Source organism: Halichoerus grypus, chromosome 15 (genome assembly GCF_964656455.1).
Source record: "Halichoerus grypus chromosome 15, mHalGry1.hap1.1, whole genome shotgun sequence".
NCBI classification, from domain to species: Eukaryota; Metazoa; Chordata; class Mammalia; order Carnivora; family Phocidae; genus Halichoerus; species Halichoerus grypus.
The window spans coordinates 5,213,487-5,231,614 of record NC_135726.1 but is presented as its reverse complement, the minus strand read 5'-3'; the positions used below and the strand labels follow the sequence as shown (position 1 = coordinate 5,231,614).

Below are 18,128 nucleotides of genomic sequence, written 5' to 3'. Positions count from 1 at the left end.
TACCACCAGGTGGGGTGCGACCATGCTGATTCGTAAATGAAAGTGTTTCTCTGTCACTTTCCTAATCTGGGCTTGTTTTGACAATAGGGCTGATCATAGCGGTAGCGACCGTAGGAGCAGTTAGTATTCTGGAAACATAGCATGGGAGAGCAGGAGAGCTGGTGCTTTAAGAACATTGTTCATAGTGGCTAAAGTTATGAACTCTGGAGGCTGACTTCATGAGGTCAAATCCAGATTCTACCACTTAACCTCTAATTTGCGTTCATTCCTTCCTTGCAAATGATTCATGGGGTTACCGACTGAAGACCAAGTGAGTTTACATAGTAGAGCGCCTGGTAAGCCCTGGATAATGTTGATTATTATTCCTAATAATGGGTGTTTTTTATTAACCTCATTTTACAGGTGAGAAAACTGAGAGAGAAGGTGAATGGCTCAAGGCCACTTAGCTCCTGAAAAGAGGGGCTGGGATTCCAACTGCAGGGGCCCGTTCCCCACGAGCTACAGTTTCAGGGATGATGCAGGGACCAGAACTCAAAGCCGAGGAGAAGTGTTACTGTTGCTGCCGAGTTAGACCGAGGCGGAATCAGGCACGGAAAAGGACAGCATAAGGCCGCTGTGTCTCATTGGAAATGCCATGATATAATTCCTTGTTTCCAAGACAAACAATATAGCTGGGGTGTTGTTGTTGTTTTTTATATATATATATTATTTTCTTCATCCTTGAGATCTGAAGGTAGCTCTGTATGTGTCACATGGGATTGTGAAATCCTGCCTTGATTACATGGGCCTGGTGGGCAGCAATCCCAGGGTCACACTCCGGACCCCTGCAAACGCCTTCCTTGCCTCAGGAGGGCTCTCTATAAATTCTTCCTGACCTGAATTTCTCCTAAACATTACCATAAACACTTTCGGTTATTTCTTAATGTGCTTTGTTCATAACTGCTTAGTCAATTATTTTTATTAGCATAACATTCCTTTTAAGCATAATGATGTTAGAAAAAACAAACAATGTAAGCACATTTTCTTAGCTATGGCTGATTGCGAGTGTTTTCTCTTTCTTTTTTGGACTTCCTTTGCAGATTTGATGAATTAATTGTGAATTTCCCAAGGCGTACCTAACATGAACTGAAATTTGTCATTTATTTTATAATATTTAGTTTCTTTTCTGGTTCCAGCGACTATCCTTTGAGACCGAAATTTGAATATTGCCAAGGGCTCATAAAATTGCTGATATAACCTACTTTCTCCAGAGAACCTGACTTCAATTTTCATAATGAATTAATGCCTTCTTTCTCCCCCGATTTCTTTGCTCCCATAGCTATTTGTGGAGACCACTGATGTCAATGGCAAAACTCTCGAGGGGCCAGTTCCTCTGGAAGTCATTGTGATTGACCAGAATGACAACAGACCCATCTTTCGAGAAGGCCCCTACATTGGCCATGTCATGGAAGGATCGCCAACAGGTATGTTAAATTGGTTTACATTAGCATAATGGCTTGGAAAGTGGCATGCTGCGATCTTTGGGGATTCTAGAGACTGTTTTGTTGCTGCTTCAACTTGCTGGTATGCATCAACACTGACATGTTATCTCCCTGGGTAGAAGCAAGGGCTACAAATCTGCAACTCAGAACAGGACTGGGGTGTTGCAGGTTATGGAAGTCTCTCGCCTCATCTCTGAAAGCCATCTTTCAAGGATGACCAACATCTAAGTCTCTCATGCACGGCTGATGGTAGACATTGTATAAATACGTAACTCACCCTTGTGAGGGCCCAAGGTTGAGCTTTGTGTTATGACAGGGCTTTGAAGAAAATTAAGGTCCCCCCACCAAACTCCTCGCTTCTTCCTTTCATCATTGTCTTTTAATAAGAACCATTTTGGAAAAAACCAGGTAGGACTTATTTTTTCCCTTTCCTTACACAAGGTGCATGGAGAAACCTTTTGTCTTCAGTCAAAGGGCCAAAGGCAAGACGTTTTATTTCTCTCTGGAAACACATGCACCTACTGTGATGTTACGACAGAGCTCCTCTTATCTTTTTTCCACACTTAACCTTCCTATCAGGGAAGGTTGTAAAATTTAGAGCTCCCTTTTTTGGTGCAAGAGATACCAATAAAAGCATTCTGTGACTGGCAGCAAAAGTCACGGCTGAGTATGATGCTTGAGCAAGTGAAGAGCAAAGTCGAAAAATCCCTATTATGAGACTGGACTTTGATTTTAAGCTTTAAACTCCATTTGGGTGAGGAAGCACCATAGGGAGAGTCTCACTGTCGCTGAGTCTAGGTTATGCCCAAACAAATAAGTCATTCAGCTGGCCAGACGGGAGATGGAAGCCCGAGCACTGCTTTGACTGGTTCTATTTTCCCCCTTTGCTGAATTGATGGGATATATCAATAACATGTAGATATGTAAGGCTCTGCAAGCGTTGTCATGGTAACCTGCCTAGACTACCCCATGAGTAATTGTATGCAAGGTGCCCACACCTCCTTCCAGCTTCAAGGAGCTGGGTCTCCCTGCACTTCATCAGCTCCCCAGGGGCAGGAGGCGAGCTCTCCTTTCCCACATTTGAAGGCATTCTGTAAAAAGGGGTGGGGATTTCCTGTGGGTGCTAGGGGGCATTTGGGGGAGCCCAGGAGATGGAAGAGTAGCAACCGGCCTAGAAAGATGGGGAGCAGCAGGTGAAGGTGGGTCCGATCACTTTCGGCCAAGCCTTTCCCGTGGCACCTCTCCCCACCCCGTAGGCTGCTTTTGATGGAAGGAGGGCTTCTGGTGAGAGAGACCCTGGAATTGGGGTTCGATGTTCACAGATACCTTCTTAAACAAGCTGATGTGTGGGACGAGTCAGGAGAACTGATGGGGAAAGCTATTAAAGAGGCTGGAGTTTGAGCAGAACAGGAAAATGATTCCCAGTTTCCATCTGTGGTGCTGGGGCCCTGTCTGTGAGTGACTGGAATTTGAGCGGGGCCAGGAAAGTGTTCTAAATGTAAATGACAATGCTTACGTCGGAGACGGCTGTGAGCATGTGCATGTCTTTGTATATTATGTGTGTATATGATTAGACGATGTCCAATTTTCCTCCCACTGTGCCCTTCCTTAAAGTTTCAGAAAGAATTTCAAATTTTACTGCTTTATATACATGTCACATTTTCAAAGAAAAATGGAATCTTTTATGTACACTGAATTTCTTAAAGCACAAAGTAATTCGGTTAGGGTGGACGGATCTCCAGCAAAACATGAACCACCTCCAACTCCTATTTATGATTGGTGCTATCCTATAAAAATACCTAAAGATGCGGATGGCTGTGTGGCTTCTTTCAGCTCTGCAGAATTTGGCCTGAATCATTGTTTTTTTTTCGGCCCCCTCTGGGTTTGGTTTTAAAGCAGGAATTGAAAGAGAGTCAGTCAGATCTGGGGTCAAGAGTGTGGAAATGTTGCAGAAAACTTTTATTAGAGGAAACACCACCTAGATCACTCAGCGCCTTCTAAGGGATCTCAGGCATGATGGCCCCTGAAGCCTTGATGAGGGCGGTGGGAATCTGGAGCAGGGGCTGGGATCCCTTTCCAATCCCCCTCCCCAACCTAAACCACTTACAAGTTAAAACAAGGAGCCCTGACCAGCTGTAGAAATAATGCCCTGCTCCTTTGTGGTTGGTGGAATCTTCCGTGTTGGAGACGCTATAGCGGATCCATTTTACAGAAGGGGATGCTGAGCCTGGAAAGAGTTCCGTGACTTTGCCTCGCTCACATAAAGAATAGATGAGGGGCAGTGTTCAGGCAGGGTTCATGCGCTCTTTCAAGTGCCCCACAAACTTCATGGTGAAAACAGCCATCAAACTACGGCAGCATGGGGTTGAGTGCTTACCGTGTGCCAAGACCTTTATGACCTAGTGTCCTTGCCTCCACTCCACCATTCCCTCCCCAGAGGGGTGGATACACTCTCCCCATCATACATAGGAGGAAAGTGAACCTCAAAGAGATCCGGACACTTGGCCAAAGTCCCACAGCTGGTGGCTGAGTCGGAATCTGTGTCTGCGTCTCTGGCTCAAGGCACGGGCGGGCTCCCGTGTACAGGTTGGCATTGGCCACCTTCCCTCCCATTCTTCACCATGGACTCTTTTCAGTCCCAGCCAGAGGGCAAGTATTTGCTCTATCAGCGGAACTGATGGAGCTTCTGACGGAAAGTAAACCACTCTTCTGACCAAACATCCAGCTCATCGAATCACTTGGTATAACGTGTGATGTTGCTCAGTCTCTGAGGTTGAACAGGGTTACGTGTGGGCCTTGTTGTCACTCACGTTGTTTTCTTCTGAGGTCAAGTCATCAGGGCCAGTGTCGTGGGGTGTGACCTGCACGGCCTCACAGGGCCCCACGTTCCAAAGGGCCCCACGTTTGGTATTAGGCTCTGCTGTCACCACCTTAAAATTCTTAATAAGTAATGAACAAGGGTCCCTGCATTTTCCTTTTGCACTGGGGTCCCCCCCTCAATTATGAAGCTGGTCCTGAGCACCGCACTGTGGTCCAGGGCTGGCTTGATGCTCCACTCAGCTCTTTACCCAGGTGAGACCTTGGGCAGCTTACTGAACCTTCTAGAAACCTCAGTCACCTTGTCTGTAAATGGGGTGGGTGCATTAGAGAACTGTATGCAAGCATTAATGCAAGCATTAAATGAGACACTGCTTCTCTCAGCACTTACAATAGAACAAAGGTTCAAGAGATGCTAGTGCATTGTTAATGCCCCCTATTCTTATTATTCCTGCAGCGTACCGTTTAGGGGAGGTAAGGCAAAGAGTCAGGCAGTTTGTGCGAAGGAACATTCATCTCCCGACAAACCGAGCATCATTTTCATGTCCCAGTGGACCTGGATATGCCATCAGCACCACCGTCATGGAGGAAGGTCACCCATATTTATCTGTATGTGCAGACAGGAGACCATTTCCAGCCGCTCAGCACTAAAACTCCAGGGTGTTATTTTGGGGAATCAGTACTGGATGAGGGAAGATCAACAGAAAATGATGGTCTTTGAACTTCACAAATTATGAGCTATTCCTTTCATGGAGTCACAAGGCATTGATTTATGGGACCCAAGCCCCAGCCCTGGCTGCTCTGTGGGGCTAGCCAGAGCTCTGTGTGAGCCTGGTGTTTTCTGAATGCCCAAGGCATGCCTGGACCTCATGAGTGGGGACAGAGGTCTGGGGCCCTTGAAGTTCCTGGAGGGCACACATGCAGGCGCCCCACAGTGCCTACTAGGACCAACTCCCCGGTGTCTTGCCACCAGTTAGTCTTCTGGGCACCGTTGAGAAGGGCCAACCACAAGACCCAGAGATGAGGTCTGAGGGTACGTGTTTTACCTGGGAGGTGCAGGATACCGGATGAGGAGTGCTCCAGGTAAGGGAGGCCAGCTACCAGGGTGGGCAATTGTGAGCTTGATCCCTTGGGGGGTGGGGGGGTGGGGGGGTCCCTAGGAAATGACATAAACAAACACACATTAGAGTTACCCCGGCCCAGGGGAGCTGGAATATGCATCCCCACACACCCATCAGATAGTGGCCACCAACTATCCCCAGAGGGACTTTAATTCCCAGGCACCCTTGGCCACTTGCGGACTGAGCCAGCAGGGGCAGCCTTCCAACAGGATACAGAAGCTGGCCGTTGGGCTGGCCTCAGCTGTGCTCTGCCCTCCGTGCTTTCGACCAGCCTGAATGTGAGCAGGGGCAGCTTGGAGGAAGGCACCCCCCACCTGGATGGATGGAGCGGCTTTGAGAGATGTCAGGGGAGGGAGGTGATGGGAGGAATTATCTTAGTCTCTAAAAGGCATGACCAAGAAGGACAAATGTGATGTTGACCTTTCTCATTATTTTTTTAGATTTTTTTAAAGATTGTATTTATTTATTTGAGAGAGAGAGAGAGGGAGAGAGAGAGAGTAGGGGGAGAGATAAGCAGACTCCACACTGAGCACAGAGCCTGATGCTGGGCTCAATCTCACGACCCTGAGATCATGACCTGAGCCGAAACCAAGAGTCGGATGCTTAACTGACTGAGCCACCCAGGTGCCCCGACCTTTCTCTTTAAATAGGGGTCAGGACCTGGAGGTGCACATTCTGACTCCTAAGAGAGATGACACTTCTCCTTGAGCAGGTGGAGAGAAGTAGAGATTAACAGCTAAATCCTCTTCTGACTTCTGAGAACACAGGTGCCCTTGCCCTCTCTGACTTCCTCTCTTGCTCCCTCTATTTTTTTCCATCCGGTACCATTACTGAGCACCTACTCTGGGCCAGCACTCTTCTGAGCTCTGAGGGGGCAGCCATGGACCTGTCCGATGCTGCTCATTCCCTCCTGGTTTGCAGAGCCGAGCAGGGAGACTGGCAACAAGTAAGAATTGAAATGTGGGAAGCACTATGATGCAACCACACAGGATGCCTATCCCAGAGGGGTGCAGACCAGCCTCCCTAAAGAGGTGCTGTCAGAAGAGTAGGGGCTTTGTCTTTTGTTTTTCCTCTGGGATCTATCTGAATTTCTGTTATTCAAGACATAGTACTTTCATTTTTTTAAAAAATCCTACGATGACAGACATGAGGAAAAACATCCGATCAATTGGCGTTTGGGACAAGAGGCTGTCCTGAGAGCTCAGGTTTGCCTGGTACTCTCTGTTTTCCAAAATCATCACAATGGTTTTCTATGTGATAGTTGGTATCTGAGCCCTAGCTCAGGACAAACCCTCCAGTTGTTTCTATGACCTGGTCGTAAAGCCACTCCTGGCCCCCTGTTCACTTATCATGGTAACTGCAATGTGGCTTCTCTGTCCACCAAACTGTCCAGTTCTCTTTCGTGGGTACTTTGGACATCCACATAGTAGGTTCTTGACCATCCCAGCCAATCCTCCGGGCTCTGGAATATTGGGCACATGACTATTTGGATTTTTTCCTTGTTTTCTTAAGGAGATGTATTTCTTTTAAAAATGAAGGAATTCAGGTTTTGTTCAGCTTTTTTAAGTAAAAAAAAAAAAAATCCAATCACCCTCAAATCTCACCATCCAGAGAAAACCACAGTCACCATCTTGGTGCACAGAGTTCCAGGGCTCTGTCCGGGCATGTTCACACCCAGGGACGTGCTACACAATTTGATAGAAACGGAGCCGTACATTCCTTTCTATAACTTGCTTTCTTCACTCTGCAGGGTTGCATGGACTTTTTTGTAAATCAATAAATGTCAAGCTACATCATTGTTTTAAACAGCTAGTGTCTGGATCTGCCATCATCTAGTTAGCCATCCTGTATTGCTTTAAGTTTTTTCACTTCTCCATACTTATAATCAGCTCTATGGGAGAGAACACCTCTCTTCCCATGTGCGTGACAATCTTTAGGATAAATCCATCCATGTGGGATTGACGGGATAGAGGGTGTGCTTATTACATTTTGGTGTACGTCGGGGTGGTGCTTCTGATCAAAGGATCTTATCTGCATCTTGGCCGAGCTCATGCTTGAGGATACAACAATAACCTTTCCCTTCACGTTTGAACATGCTGGTGGACATTTTTGTTTATTTGTTTTTCTGGATTATACCCAACGTCTCTGAGCTTTTGTGGTCATTCCACAAACTCTATCAGTAGGTCATGAACTGCCTTGCTCTGGAACCTTCTCCGGATTTTGTGATCAAGAAGAAGACTATTACTGTGGGTCCTGTTCTTCTCCTGGGGTCGTTGTTGGAGTCTTAGCTGAGGGAAGGTGCCAAGGAACAGATGTCATTAATGTGCCATAGTGCCGTTCAGATTGCATTAGGCAGCACTTGAATTATGGTACAGATCACTCCAGGGCAGCGGACCATAAAACAAAATTTATAAGTTACACAATCCCATCAGAGACCTCTTCCCAAAGGGAGAATTCCAGAAATAAAGTGTATCAAAAGTGTTGAGTTATCTGAACTTTGCTAGCTACTCAAGAAACGGAATCTCTGCCAAGTTGCTCCTAACCCTGCCTGGGGACCCCAGATGACGTCTTACAGGGGCTCCAAACCAAGCCAATCAACAACACAACAACAACAACAAGCCACTAATTTTCCCTCCTTTCTACCCTAGTCCCTCTCTGATGGACACCACTGCACATTTTAGACCAACAGATGCAGGTCCACTGGAGACTTTGAGATACTATAAGACTTTGTGAGACACGGGAGAAAGCTGGATCCCTTTATCCTGTTAAAAGGATACCCAACCACTAAAACTATGTGTCTCATCTTTAGTGTGGGCAACTTGGAAAACCACTCTTTTCATTTTTATTCCTAGCCCTCTCTCCACCTAAATTCCTGTATGAGTCCTTGGGGTTGGAGACCAGTTCAAGAGGCAGATGACACATCGTTTCTTGAATCACTCTTCTCTCTAAGAGGAAATCTTTGTTCCTGGCCAGCCTTGTGTGTCTGTCTCCCTACTGCCAGTCCTCCAGCCTCCTACTCCTTCATGTCAGATCTTTGCATTCTAGGCACTGAGGATAACCTGGTGAACTGAAGAGATATGGCTCCCATGGTCACGGAGATTACTTCCTCCTAAAAATAAACACTTGGCAGTCATGCATGCCCCACTAATTTGTTGAATATACTTCAGAGTTGAGCTGGGAGTCATCCCTCCACCACTCTACATTGGGGAAAAAGAAGGATTTATGACATCAAATATTGAAAAATAAAGTAAAAAATTAGCTTAATTAAAATGAAATCATACTTTGATGTGGAGAGAGGGAAAAGAAGCATCAGTAGCTTCAGAAACTTAGTGATCATTCCATAACCTTTTGAAAGAATAAATCTGATGGGAGTTTTTAGCCAAAATGGAAATCGGATGACAGTTGAGCAACTGCAAAATAAAAATGAGAAAGTCCTTGAGTTGTTACGGTGCAGAGCATGGTAGATACCAAAGCCTTGAAATCCATCCCTCATACCGAAGGATCCACTCTGAATAGCCTAGGAACTTTTCATGCTGCAGATGAGTGAAGCCCAGTAGCACATCCACGAGGGCATTAAAGAATTATAATTTCAGAGAAATTCTTACTTCAATTCTTGCTGACCATTTCGTTCAGCACAACCATTCAACAAATATTTATTGGGCAGCTTTTTTGAATCAGAGGATGCTCTCAGTGCTAGAGATATGGCAGTGGCCAAGACTATTTAGGACTCAACTCTTAAGACATTTGTATTTTACTGGAAACAGAACAAAAATTAACAATGAAACAAAAGATAATTTAAATAATTTGGATAAAGTAAGACAAGGTGATGTGACATAATGAAGGAGAGGTCAAGAAGGACCTCTCTAAGGAGGTTACATTTAGGCTGAGACTACTGAGAATAAAAGAGCCTACCTTTGTAAAGGTATCGAGCCAGCATGTTCCAGGCAGAGGGATCAGAAAGTGCAAAGGTCTGAGGCAGGCAGGACAGATGGAGGGACAGAGAAGAGGCCAACGTGGTGGGAGAATGTCAGCAAGAAGAAGAGTGGCAGATGAGTTCAAGGAGATAGGGAAGCATGAGATCAGAACAGAAGTCACCAACCTTGGGCCATGGGCCAAAGCTGTCCCACTGCCTGTTTTCTTTTTTTTTTAAAGAAAGTTAATAAAGTTTTATTGAAACACAGCCATGCCCATTCATTTAAGCCTTGACTATGGCTCTTTTCATGAGCTGCCGTTAGACCTGAATAGTTGGAACACAGATTATATGTCCCACAAAGCCAAATATATACATAACCTAAATACAGATATATTTTTAAAAAACGAAATGTATATTTAAAATATTTTTAAATCTTTTAAAAATAAATATATATATTTTTTACTGTGCCCTTTACAGAAATGTTTTGCAGAACCCTGGATTAGAACTCCATAAGTTTGATTATATTTTAAAGTTAGTAGGAAGCCCTTGGGTGGTTTAAGGAGGACAGTGGTAAAATCTGATTTTGCTGTTCAAAGAGGATGTGAGCTCTTCTGTGTTGAACGGGGGTTGGGCAACAGGGCTACTTCAGCGCCCCAGGCTCAACAGCACGGTGGCCTGGATGGGGTGGGAACAATGGAGGTGGCAAGAAGATGCCACGGAAGATTTTGTACTGAACCCATAATGGATGGGGGAATATTGAACGTTGACTTATCTTCTGGTACTGGATTACTGTAGCCAATGCCATCCATATGGAACTAGGGTAATACTGTAAACCATAATAGGTTTATAAATTTTCCTCAGGGACGAACCAGATTTTACCTTCAGTTTTCTTTCTAAAGCATAAGCCACAGACCAGGGAACCAGATTATCTTCTCTTCATTCTTAATTTTCCGCATCTCAGAGAGTTCCAAACACACAGCAGCCCCTCGGTATATTTCATGCAAGAACAAGTGGGCCCAAATGGTAGAAAGTATGAATCACTCGAAGCTTCCCTTTTCATTTTATTTTTTTTTTTTTAAAGATTTTATTTATTTATCTGAGAGAGAGAATGGGAGACAGAGAGCATGAGAGGGGGAGGATCAGAGGGAGAAGCAGACTCCCCGCTGAGCAGGGAGCCCGATGTGGGACTCGATCCCGGGACTCCAGGACCATGACCTGAGCTGAAGGCAGTCGCCTAACCAGCTGAGCCACCCAGGCGCCCCTTGATTTTTAAATAAATGTTGTCTTTATTGGCAATTCATTCATGACTTTGACACATATCTCTGGAGTGCCTGTTAGGTATGAGGAAAAGCTGCTTCTCAGGAAGGACGAGGTTGGGTCAGGGTGTTGCATAAAACAGACCCAGGCCACCCTGACTCCATAGGGTCTGCAGACTTGAGGAAAGCTGAAAATAAATTCAGCCTGCTGCACAGGGCAAAGGCAGGCCCCTGGGAGCCTCTCACTAGGAGCGATGGGGGACGATGATGCCCGCCCCGAGTAAAGAAACAAGTGGTAGTAACCAGTATAATTTTTCTAGTACTGGGTATTGGTCTAGGTTCTATATCTGTCTTTCAATGAAATCCTTACAATTCTTTCTACAACTGACGAAACAGAAGCTCAGGGAGGTTAGGTGACTTCCCCAAAGTCACCTACAGCCAATGGGTGATGAAGCAGGGATTCACATTCAGACTAACTCCTGTGTCCTTTCGTTTCCTTTCCATCTATCACACCCACTGTCCTTTAACCACTTCATCTGGGAAAATGTTAAGATCAGTTCAGATTTGCCGCCCTGAGTCTGGAGAACGTTTTCTTATATGCATATGTGAGTGTGTGTATATATATTTGTATGTGTGTATGTTCACGTGCGTGTAGGGTGTGTGTGTAGATGAAGGAGAGTGAGGGAAGAGGGAAAGGTGTTTTATTATAGCTTAGCTGGTCAGGTAACTCAGTGCAGCCCTTGTGACTGGTGGTGGCCTTCTCAAACAGAGCCAGATCTTCCCCCTAGCGGTAGTTTGGGAGAGGCTCAAGGAGGACTCTTCTCGAAGATTCATAAGGCATGTTAGACCATCAATCAAGACAGTCTACAAATGTCAGTTAGAAAAGATTTATAATCAGCAGAGAGCTTGAAAAACCAGCTTCTTTACTGCAGCCCCATTGCGCTAAGAATACCATCCCTTCGAAGGGCAGAGTGCAGAGTGCTGTCTCCATCTATCTATACAAATACTTTTGAATCCCTTCCTCTTAATATATGTACGATATACTAAAAGAAGTCCTGAGTGATTTATGTACAGAACGACCTCCCTTCATAAGTAAATGGAAGAGATTCAATATTCTAAGCTCACTGGGAAGAGGGCATATAAAATCCCTTTCAAGTATATGTTTTATAAAATATAGGTCATGAATTGAGTTTTCCAATATCAAAGAAAAAATTTTAATAGACTTACAGCTTTCTTGCTGTAATTATGGCTGCATTTTTTGTCAGGCCAAGCATAGTACCCAAAGCTATTTTATTATTCAGAAGACTGGCTCATTTCAAAGATTTTTCAAAAGTTTGGTTTGGGGGATTTTCACTGTTTTCTTCTCGCTCTCGTTTTCTAAGTGTGTTCAGGGTGCCAAAGTTTTTATCTGCTATGTTTGTGGTTAGAAGGGGCTGCTAACCCGGAGACCCTCCTGGTGGGGAGGACAGGGTGGGGCTCGGGTTTCTGTAGTCGGCCTCTTCGTCTTTAAGAAGGCCTCATTTCAGAATAACGGAGGGCCTGTTCCCTGGGCCATCAAAACCAGACTCACTGAGCTGCTGGCCATCCATCCCTCTGCTTCGCTTCTTGCTCTTGCAACCTGATCCCCTCCCTCTTTGCTGAGGAGGTTCTGTGCTCGCTGGCTTGCACCAAAGTCCTAAGCCAGGGTTAGAGGCAAGAGCTTGAACGGTAACTTACATATAGGAAATTAAGTTAGCCAGGTCCTTTCTGTGTGACACATCACCCAAGAACGGCTGCTTAGATTTCCACTGGTTTAGGAAAGTGTGTTTAAAAGTTTTAACTTGAAATGTTGACCCATGCACTTAAAACAGACAACCCAAGAGACCTCTGCCATTTCTGTCAAAGAAACACGTCATGTGGATTCAGACACCACAGAGTGGTTCACCTGCGGATGGTTGGCCCTCCCCCACCCCCCGGACACTTTTGGTCGCCACACTGGGGGAGGGGAGGGTGCACCTGGCATCTAGTGGGTAGAGGCCAGAGATGCTGCAAAACATAACACACAGGACAGCCCCCACAATGAAGGATGATTTGGCTCAAGATGGCAATAGTGCCAGGATTAAGAAAACCTGCCCTAGAAGGAGAAAATGATGAGTTTGGTTACAAAGTTCACACCTGGGGTCTGGAGGATTGTAGGCATTGGTTAGTGCCTCTTCGTGGTGAGCCCCAGGATGGGCGATGGCCAGAGCGTGCTCCTCTCAGGAAGGTCCCGTAGCATGTAGCTGCAGTTAACAGTGAGCATGGCTTGGGGGGGTGGGGAACCCTGGGCCTGGCGCTATGCCAAGGGCTCCCTGTGCATTTTCCCACTGACTTGCTTTGTATGATCTTACAAAGCAGATACGTGATCATCTCATGTTGCCAATGAGGATGCCAAAGCCTAGAGAGGTTAGGAGACAATTTTTCTAGGACAACAGAGACCTCTCCCTCAGTATCCATCCTGCTCTTCATGAGTAAGAGCCCCCAATATATGACAACAGCAGTGTGTCGATAGGAAAACTACGCTGGCCAGGCTCCCTCGCAGCTAGGTGTGGCCGTGTGATGAAGTACCAGCCCGTGAGCTCTAAGCACAGTGTTTTGTGACCTCTCGGAAGGAGGTGGGAGCCACGGGGGCTGGGAAGAGTGCCCTTTTGTCTTGGCTGGAATGAAGCGGTGGGGGCTAGACCTCAGGCAGCCCCTGTGCTTTGTAAGGTGGCTTTGAGGATGGAAACCATGATGAAAGACAGAGACTGGATTCTGTTGTCCGTGGAATGTTATACTAGCCCTCTCCAGAATTATTTCACATGAGACTTTAATGAACTTCTGTCCCATTTAGCTCACTGTTATACGTGGGCTTCTCTGTATTCGTCACCAAATCTAATAACCGCTGACATATCCAGTGCCACTCAACCAGTAAGAATTACAGCCCCCAGACAATTTGACTCCAAGTCATGCTTTTTAACTGCTATGCTATGCTGCCCAAGACATTCGAACCCACTTACTCCTCTCTGTGTATTTCATGCCACCAGGTTTTGTATGGTTATTAGAAAATTGAGTCTTTACTGGAACAAAAATAGTCTTTGTCTCCTCTATTATCTTAGAGGTCTTTCTAGAAAGCATTCTGAGGCCTTTGTCATTAGGTATCCCTTATTAGATTAAAAACCTACTCAGTGCCCCATCATGGAAACTTCCTCAGCATAGTGGTTTTGGTTTTCTCTTATCACAGTAATTTCAGACCATAGTCAGCCCTGATTGTCTGAAAATACTCCAACAATGCACGCCATCGGGTGACTGCCATTTACATCAATGTGCTGGCCTCACGTCCACATCCCAAGGACTAGGGAAGGAGGGGAAGGATACAAGGAATGTAAAGAGGGCTCTAGGAGGTTTTCAGAGAATATTAATATTTTTGCTTGCCAGTGAGTCAACTGGAAATGCATCATGAGGATGTGCCTGTCAGTTCATCCGGGAGATCAATATGTTCTAACAAGAGTGCAGCACACGGGCTGGGACCACTCACTCCTATGTCCAAAAGATCTGGTTTTCTGTTACATTTCCACTGCTAACTGAGAGCCCTTGAACATGTTGTTTTACTTCTCTGAGCTTTGGGTAACTCCTCTGCAAAATGGGGATAATGGTAGTGCCCCCAAAGAGTAGCTTTTCAATGAGAAAATAGATATCAAGCCTTGAGCACCATCCTAACAAAATAAATACTACATGTGCCATAAATATTAGTCACTATCAACCACTTTTTTCCCCAATGGCAGGGCATGATGGACCTTACAGGGGAAGGAAGAACTCTGCCAGCCAGCAAAGCCGAATTCCAATCCTGGCTCTTTGTCTTATCAGCTGTGTGAATTTGAGTGTCTAGTTCCCTATTTTGCATTGGTGAGCATCCACAATGGCAGCCTTTTGCATGAGTTTGAATTAGGCAAATTTGAAATGATGCAGTGTGGAAATATTTTTAAAATCTCATTTGTGTAATGAAATTTAGGACCATTTCCATCATCCCCAGGGGAAGCCCTGTATTTATTAGAAGTCATCTCCCATTTCCTCCCCCAACTCCCCCAACTCCCCAGCCCTAGGAGACCACAGATCTACTTCTTTTGCCTCTGTAGATTTGCCTGTTCTGGACATTTCCTGGAAGTGGGTTCACACAATCCGTGGTACGTTGTGACTGGTTTCTTTCGCACAGCATCGTGTTGACAAGGTGCATCTGTGTTGTATGGAGCACGTATCAGTACTTCATTCCTTTTTATCGCCAAATACAGAGTTCAGTTTTTAAATAAATCTGCTTTTGCCACAGCTGGTGCTGCTTTAGCTTGCAAAGATGAATATATACCATTCTGTATCAAGATTACTCTTGAATTTTGCACGTTTTCGATTGTTTGCGGTATCCGAGAATGTGTCCCTTCCATAAAGCATACCTGAGCTCTACTCATCCTGAAGTTTTTTAATAAGAATTAAATTAGATAATATATGTAAGTTCTTGGCAGCAAGGCCCGACATATGGCAACCCCTCAAGAAATGGTCCCTCCCTGTTTTGCGTGGGTTTATAGCGCATCTCCTTGTCATCTGCTTTTATGTTTGTCACCTGCTTTTATGTTTGTCACCCTCAGGGATCCCCAGCAATAAAGATTCCAACTGATTAAGTGAAAGAACTACTCAGAAGTGTTTTCTTTTTTTTTTTTTTTTTTTTTTTAAGATTTTATTTATTTGCGAGACAGACAATGAGAGAGAGAGCATGAGAGGGAGGAGGGTCAGAGGGAGAAGCAGACTCCCTGCTGAGCAGGGAGCCTGATGTGGGACTCGATCCCGGGACTCCAGGATCATGTCCTGAGCCGAAGGCAGTCGCTTAACCAACTGAGCCACCCAGGCGCCCCTCAGAAGTGTTTTCTAAGGAGTTTGTTCACCATATATCCCAAAATGGTTTTTTGGGGAAAAAATCCAATTTGCACTAATATGTCAAGTTTCTCCTGTCCACGGTTGGTTCAAGTTAGATACTCGTTCATAGATTTCCACCAGTACCCGTATGTTCGTAAAGTAATCTGAGACCTTTACTTTTGTCAGTCCGAGTCTACTTCTATTATGGCAGGTGTCATTATTGGGTGTATGAGCTTCAGTGAAAGACAGCTGTTGAAAACAACCATCCTATGGTCTGACTTATTTCACCAAGGTTTGTGAGTGAAAGACATTCATTCGTCCTCTCTCCTTTACCCTTGCCCTTGGCCGTGAGGTGCCACATCAAACAGACATCTCTGCTCCTTGAACAAGCCATCACAGCTTGCCTCATAGGTGATGGACATCAGAATGGATGCTTCCAGATCTGCCTTCCTCTTTCATCCTCCCGGTGATACTGACGATCATCATATCCATATTTCGGATGAGGAAGCATGGGCTCAGAGAGGTTGACACAGATTCTCAGAGGAGATACTTTGAGTCTGGGTCTGTCTGACCTCAAATGCCATCTTCCTCCAAGGAGACTGCATTTCCTCTGTCTTGGTATGGGTTAATTACTTCTTAGTATTCCTGCTTATCCTCCACAGAAAGACTTCTTTACCCTTATTCAGTGGTCTCTGATGTAAGCATTCAGTGCTGTTTCCCAGCCAAGGCTTTGCATCTAAATAGGAAATGTTTATTTTATTGCTTGTGGGAGATACAACGGGCAAGCAGTAAAAACAGCCGTGTGGCTTCAGCTGAGAGTTTGCAGTCTGGGAAGCTCCTCTAGGTCATGCCTGTCCATGGGGATGATTCCTTACAGCATGAGACAGTCCAGATGTGCCTGGTCCTAATTACACCTTAAAGGGTAAGGTCAAGTTATATTACAGAAGGGCAAACACCACCTGGAAGAAAAATTTCTGAATTGGAAAAACTGTAACAGGGGTCTCGAGATTAAATTCATCTCTTAATGTATCATTGAGGAATGCTTTCTGCTGCAGGAAACAAAATAGCAATTAATGTGGCTTAAACATCTCAGGTTGATTTTTGCCATATTTCCAGAAGCTGAGAGGTGGGTGGGCTGCTTCCTTCACTTCACTGATCTGACAGTCGGCATCTCTGTGAGTCTTTGGCCTTTCTCTTGTGGCTGTAGGACTTGTCACAGCTCTAAACTCACCGCTATATCTAAAGGAAGAAGAGAGAGGGAGCAGGAGATATGTCTGTGCTTTTCATGAAGGATGCAAGGTCTTTACCACAGGCCTTCAGCAGTCTTTTATTAACAACCCCCAGAGCAGAACTGTATTGTATGATTACCCCTAGCTGCAAGAGAAACCATGTGTGACCCGGTATTTACATATGTGTGTGTGCACATATATACATGTGTGTTCACATGGACGTGTGCGTGTGCATGATGGGCTGGGGAGGAGGGAATTGAGAATAGATCTGGATTAACTGTGACTGGCCCCCATATAATACCCAAAGTTTAAGAGATTCACCCAACTTTTACAAAGTTAAAATGCAGGAGTAACCAGCATTTTCTATGATTTTACTATGAGCTTGAGAATTAGTTGGGGGGCATCACTGAAAGGATTTCTTGGCTAAATAAAAGAAGGAATCAATCAAACTGGTTTCTTTACTGCTCAAGTTCTCAGAGACTTTAAGATGCTGATGGTCTTGTCCACCTCCGGATGATGCAGCACTGAAGAATCTGTCCCAGGCAGGTGGTTCTGTGAGCCTGGCATGCAGGGTATGGTAGGTACTTCGGAAAGGTAGTTCTTAGCCAGTGAACTCCTGGATCATGAGATACCTGAGCAGGCATGCTGCCCCCTCCCAGAAGAGTGGTTAGAGCCCCAGGTTGGATTCAAGAAGGAGAGCAAGACCATGAACATCAGAGAAGGTTGTAGAATGTCAGGTAGAGTTTTGACCTTGGAAACATCAAGACCAGCGCCCAGGGGATGAAAGGGCACTTGTGAGTCATTTGGGCATAGGGACCCCATCGTGAGTCCCTCCTTCCACCTTCATCCATCCAGATTCAGCTAGCCTCCTTCACAAAGCCCCTCAAAATTCAAAGAATAAAAACCTTGCTGAAGGAACTAAAATGTCACATAAATATTAACCTGAGAGTGTTGGGAGTTTGATTTGTTTTGGAGTTTTCCCTGTTCTCATGAAGACCAATCCCTTGTCCAGGTCCTTGGTAGGAAATTGAGCACCCAGGAGCCTGAAGATGGACATAATAAGCCCAAATGAAAAATGACACATTTCCTACATGTGACTCTTACTGGAACTGTGGCTAGCTGTGTTTTCACTCTCTAGGTCTTGCCTGCCTTGCTCTCCTGTGGTCTGGTGCCCAGTTTTGCCATCACTATCATATGCAGGACATGAAGCTACAGATTTCAGACACATCCCCTCATTTCAGCCTTGCATTATCCCCCCAAAAGTAGATAAAGCTATTCTTATTTACAGAGAAAGACCTGGAACTTAGTGGGCAGGCACCTTACTGGGATCTCACAACTTCCTTCCGTATCTTCCCTACCCCATGTGAGGACGTCAGTATAAAATAGAGCATCTAAGTGAAAATTGCCATGCA

At 45.3% G+C, this 18,128-nt stretch overlaps 1 protein-coding gene across 3 annotated transcripts in view; it reads left to right on the top strand.

Moving 5' to 3' along the window:
- CDH13 (cadherin 13) overlaps positions 1-18,128 on the top strand; it is a 1,400,946-nt gene that overhangs the window by 1,017,010 nt on the left and 365,808 nt on the right. For all 3 annotated transcript variants that reach the window (XM_078063200.1, XM_078063199.1, XM_078063201.1), the window contains one exon: positions 1,319-1,463. In XM_078063200.1, coding sequence (XP_077919326.1) covers positions 1,319-1,463 — 145 coding nt within the window. The remainder of the gene's footprint in view (positions 1-1,318; positions 1,464-18,128) is intronic.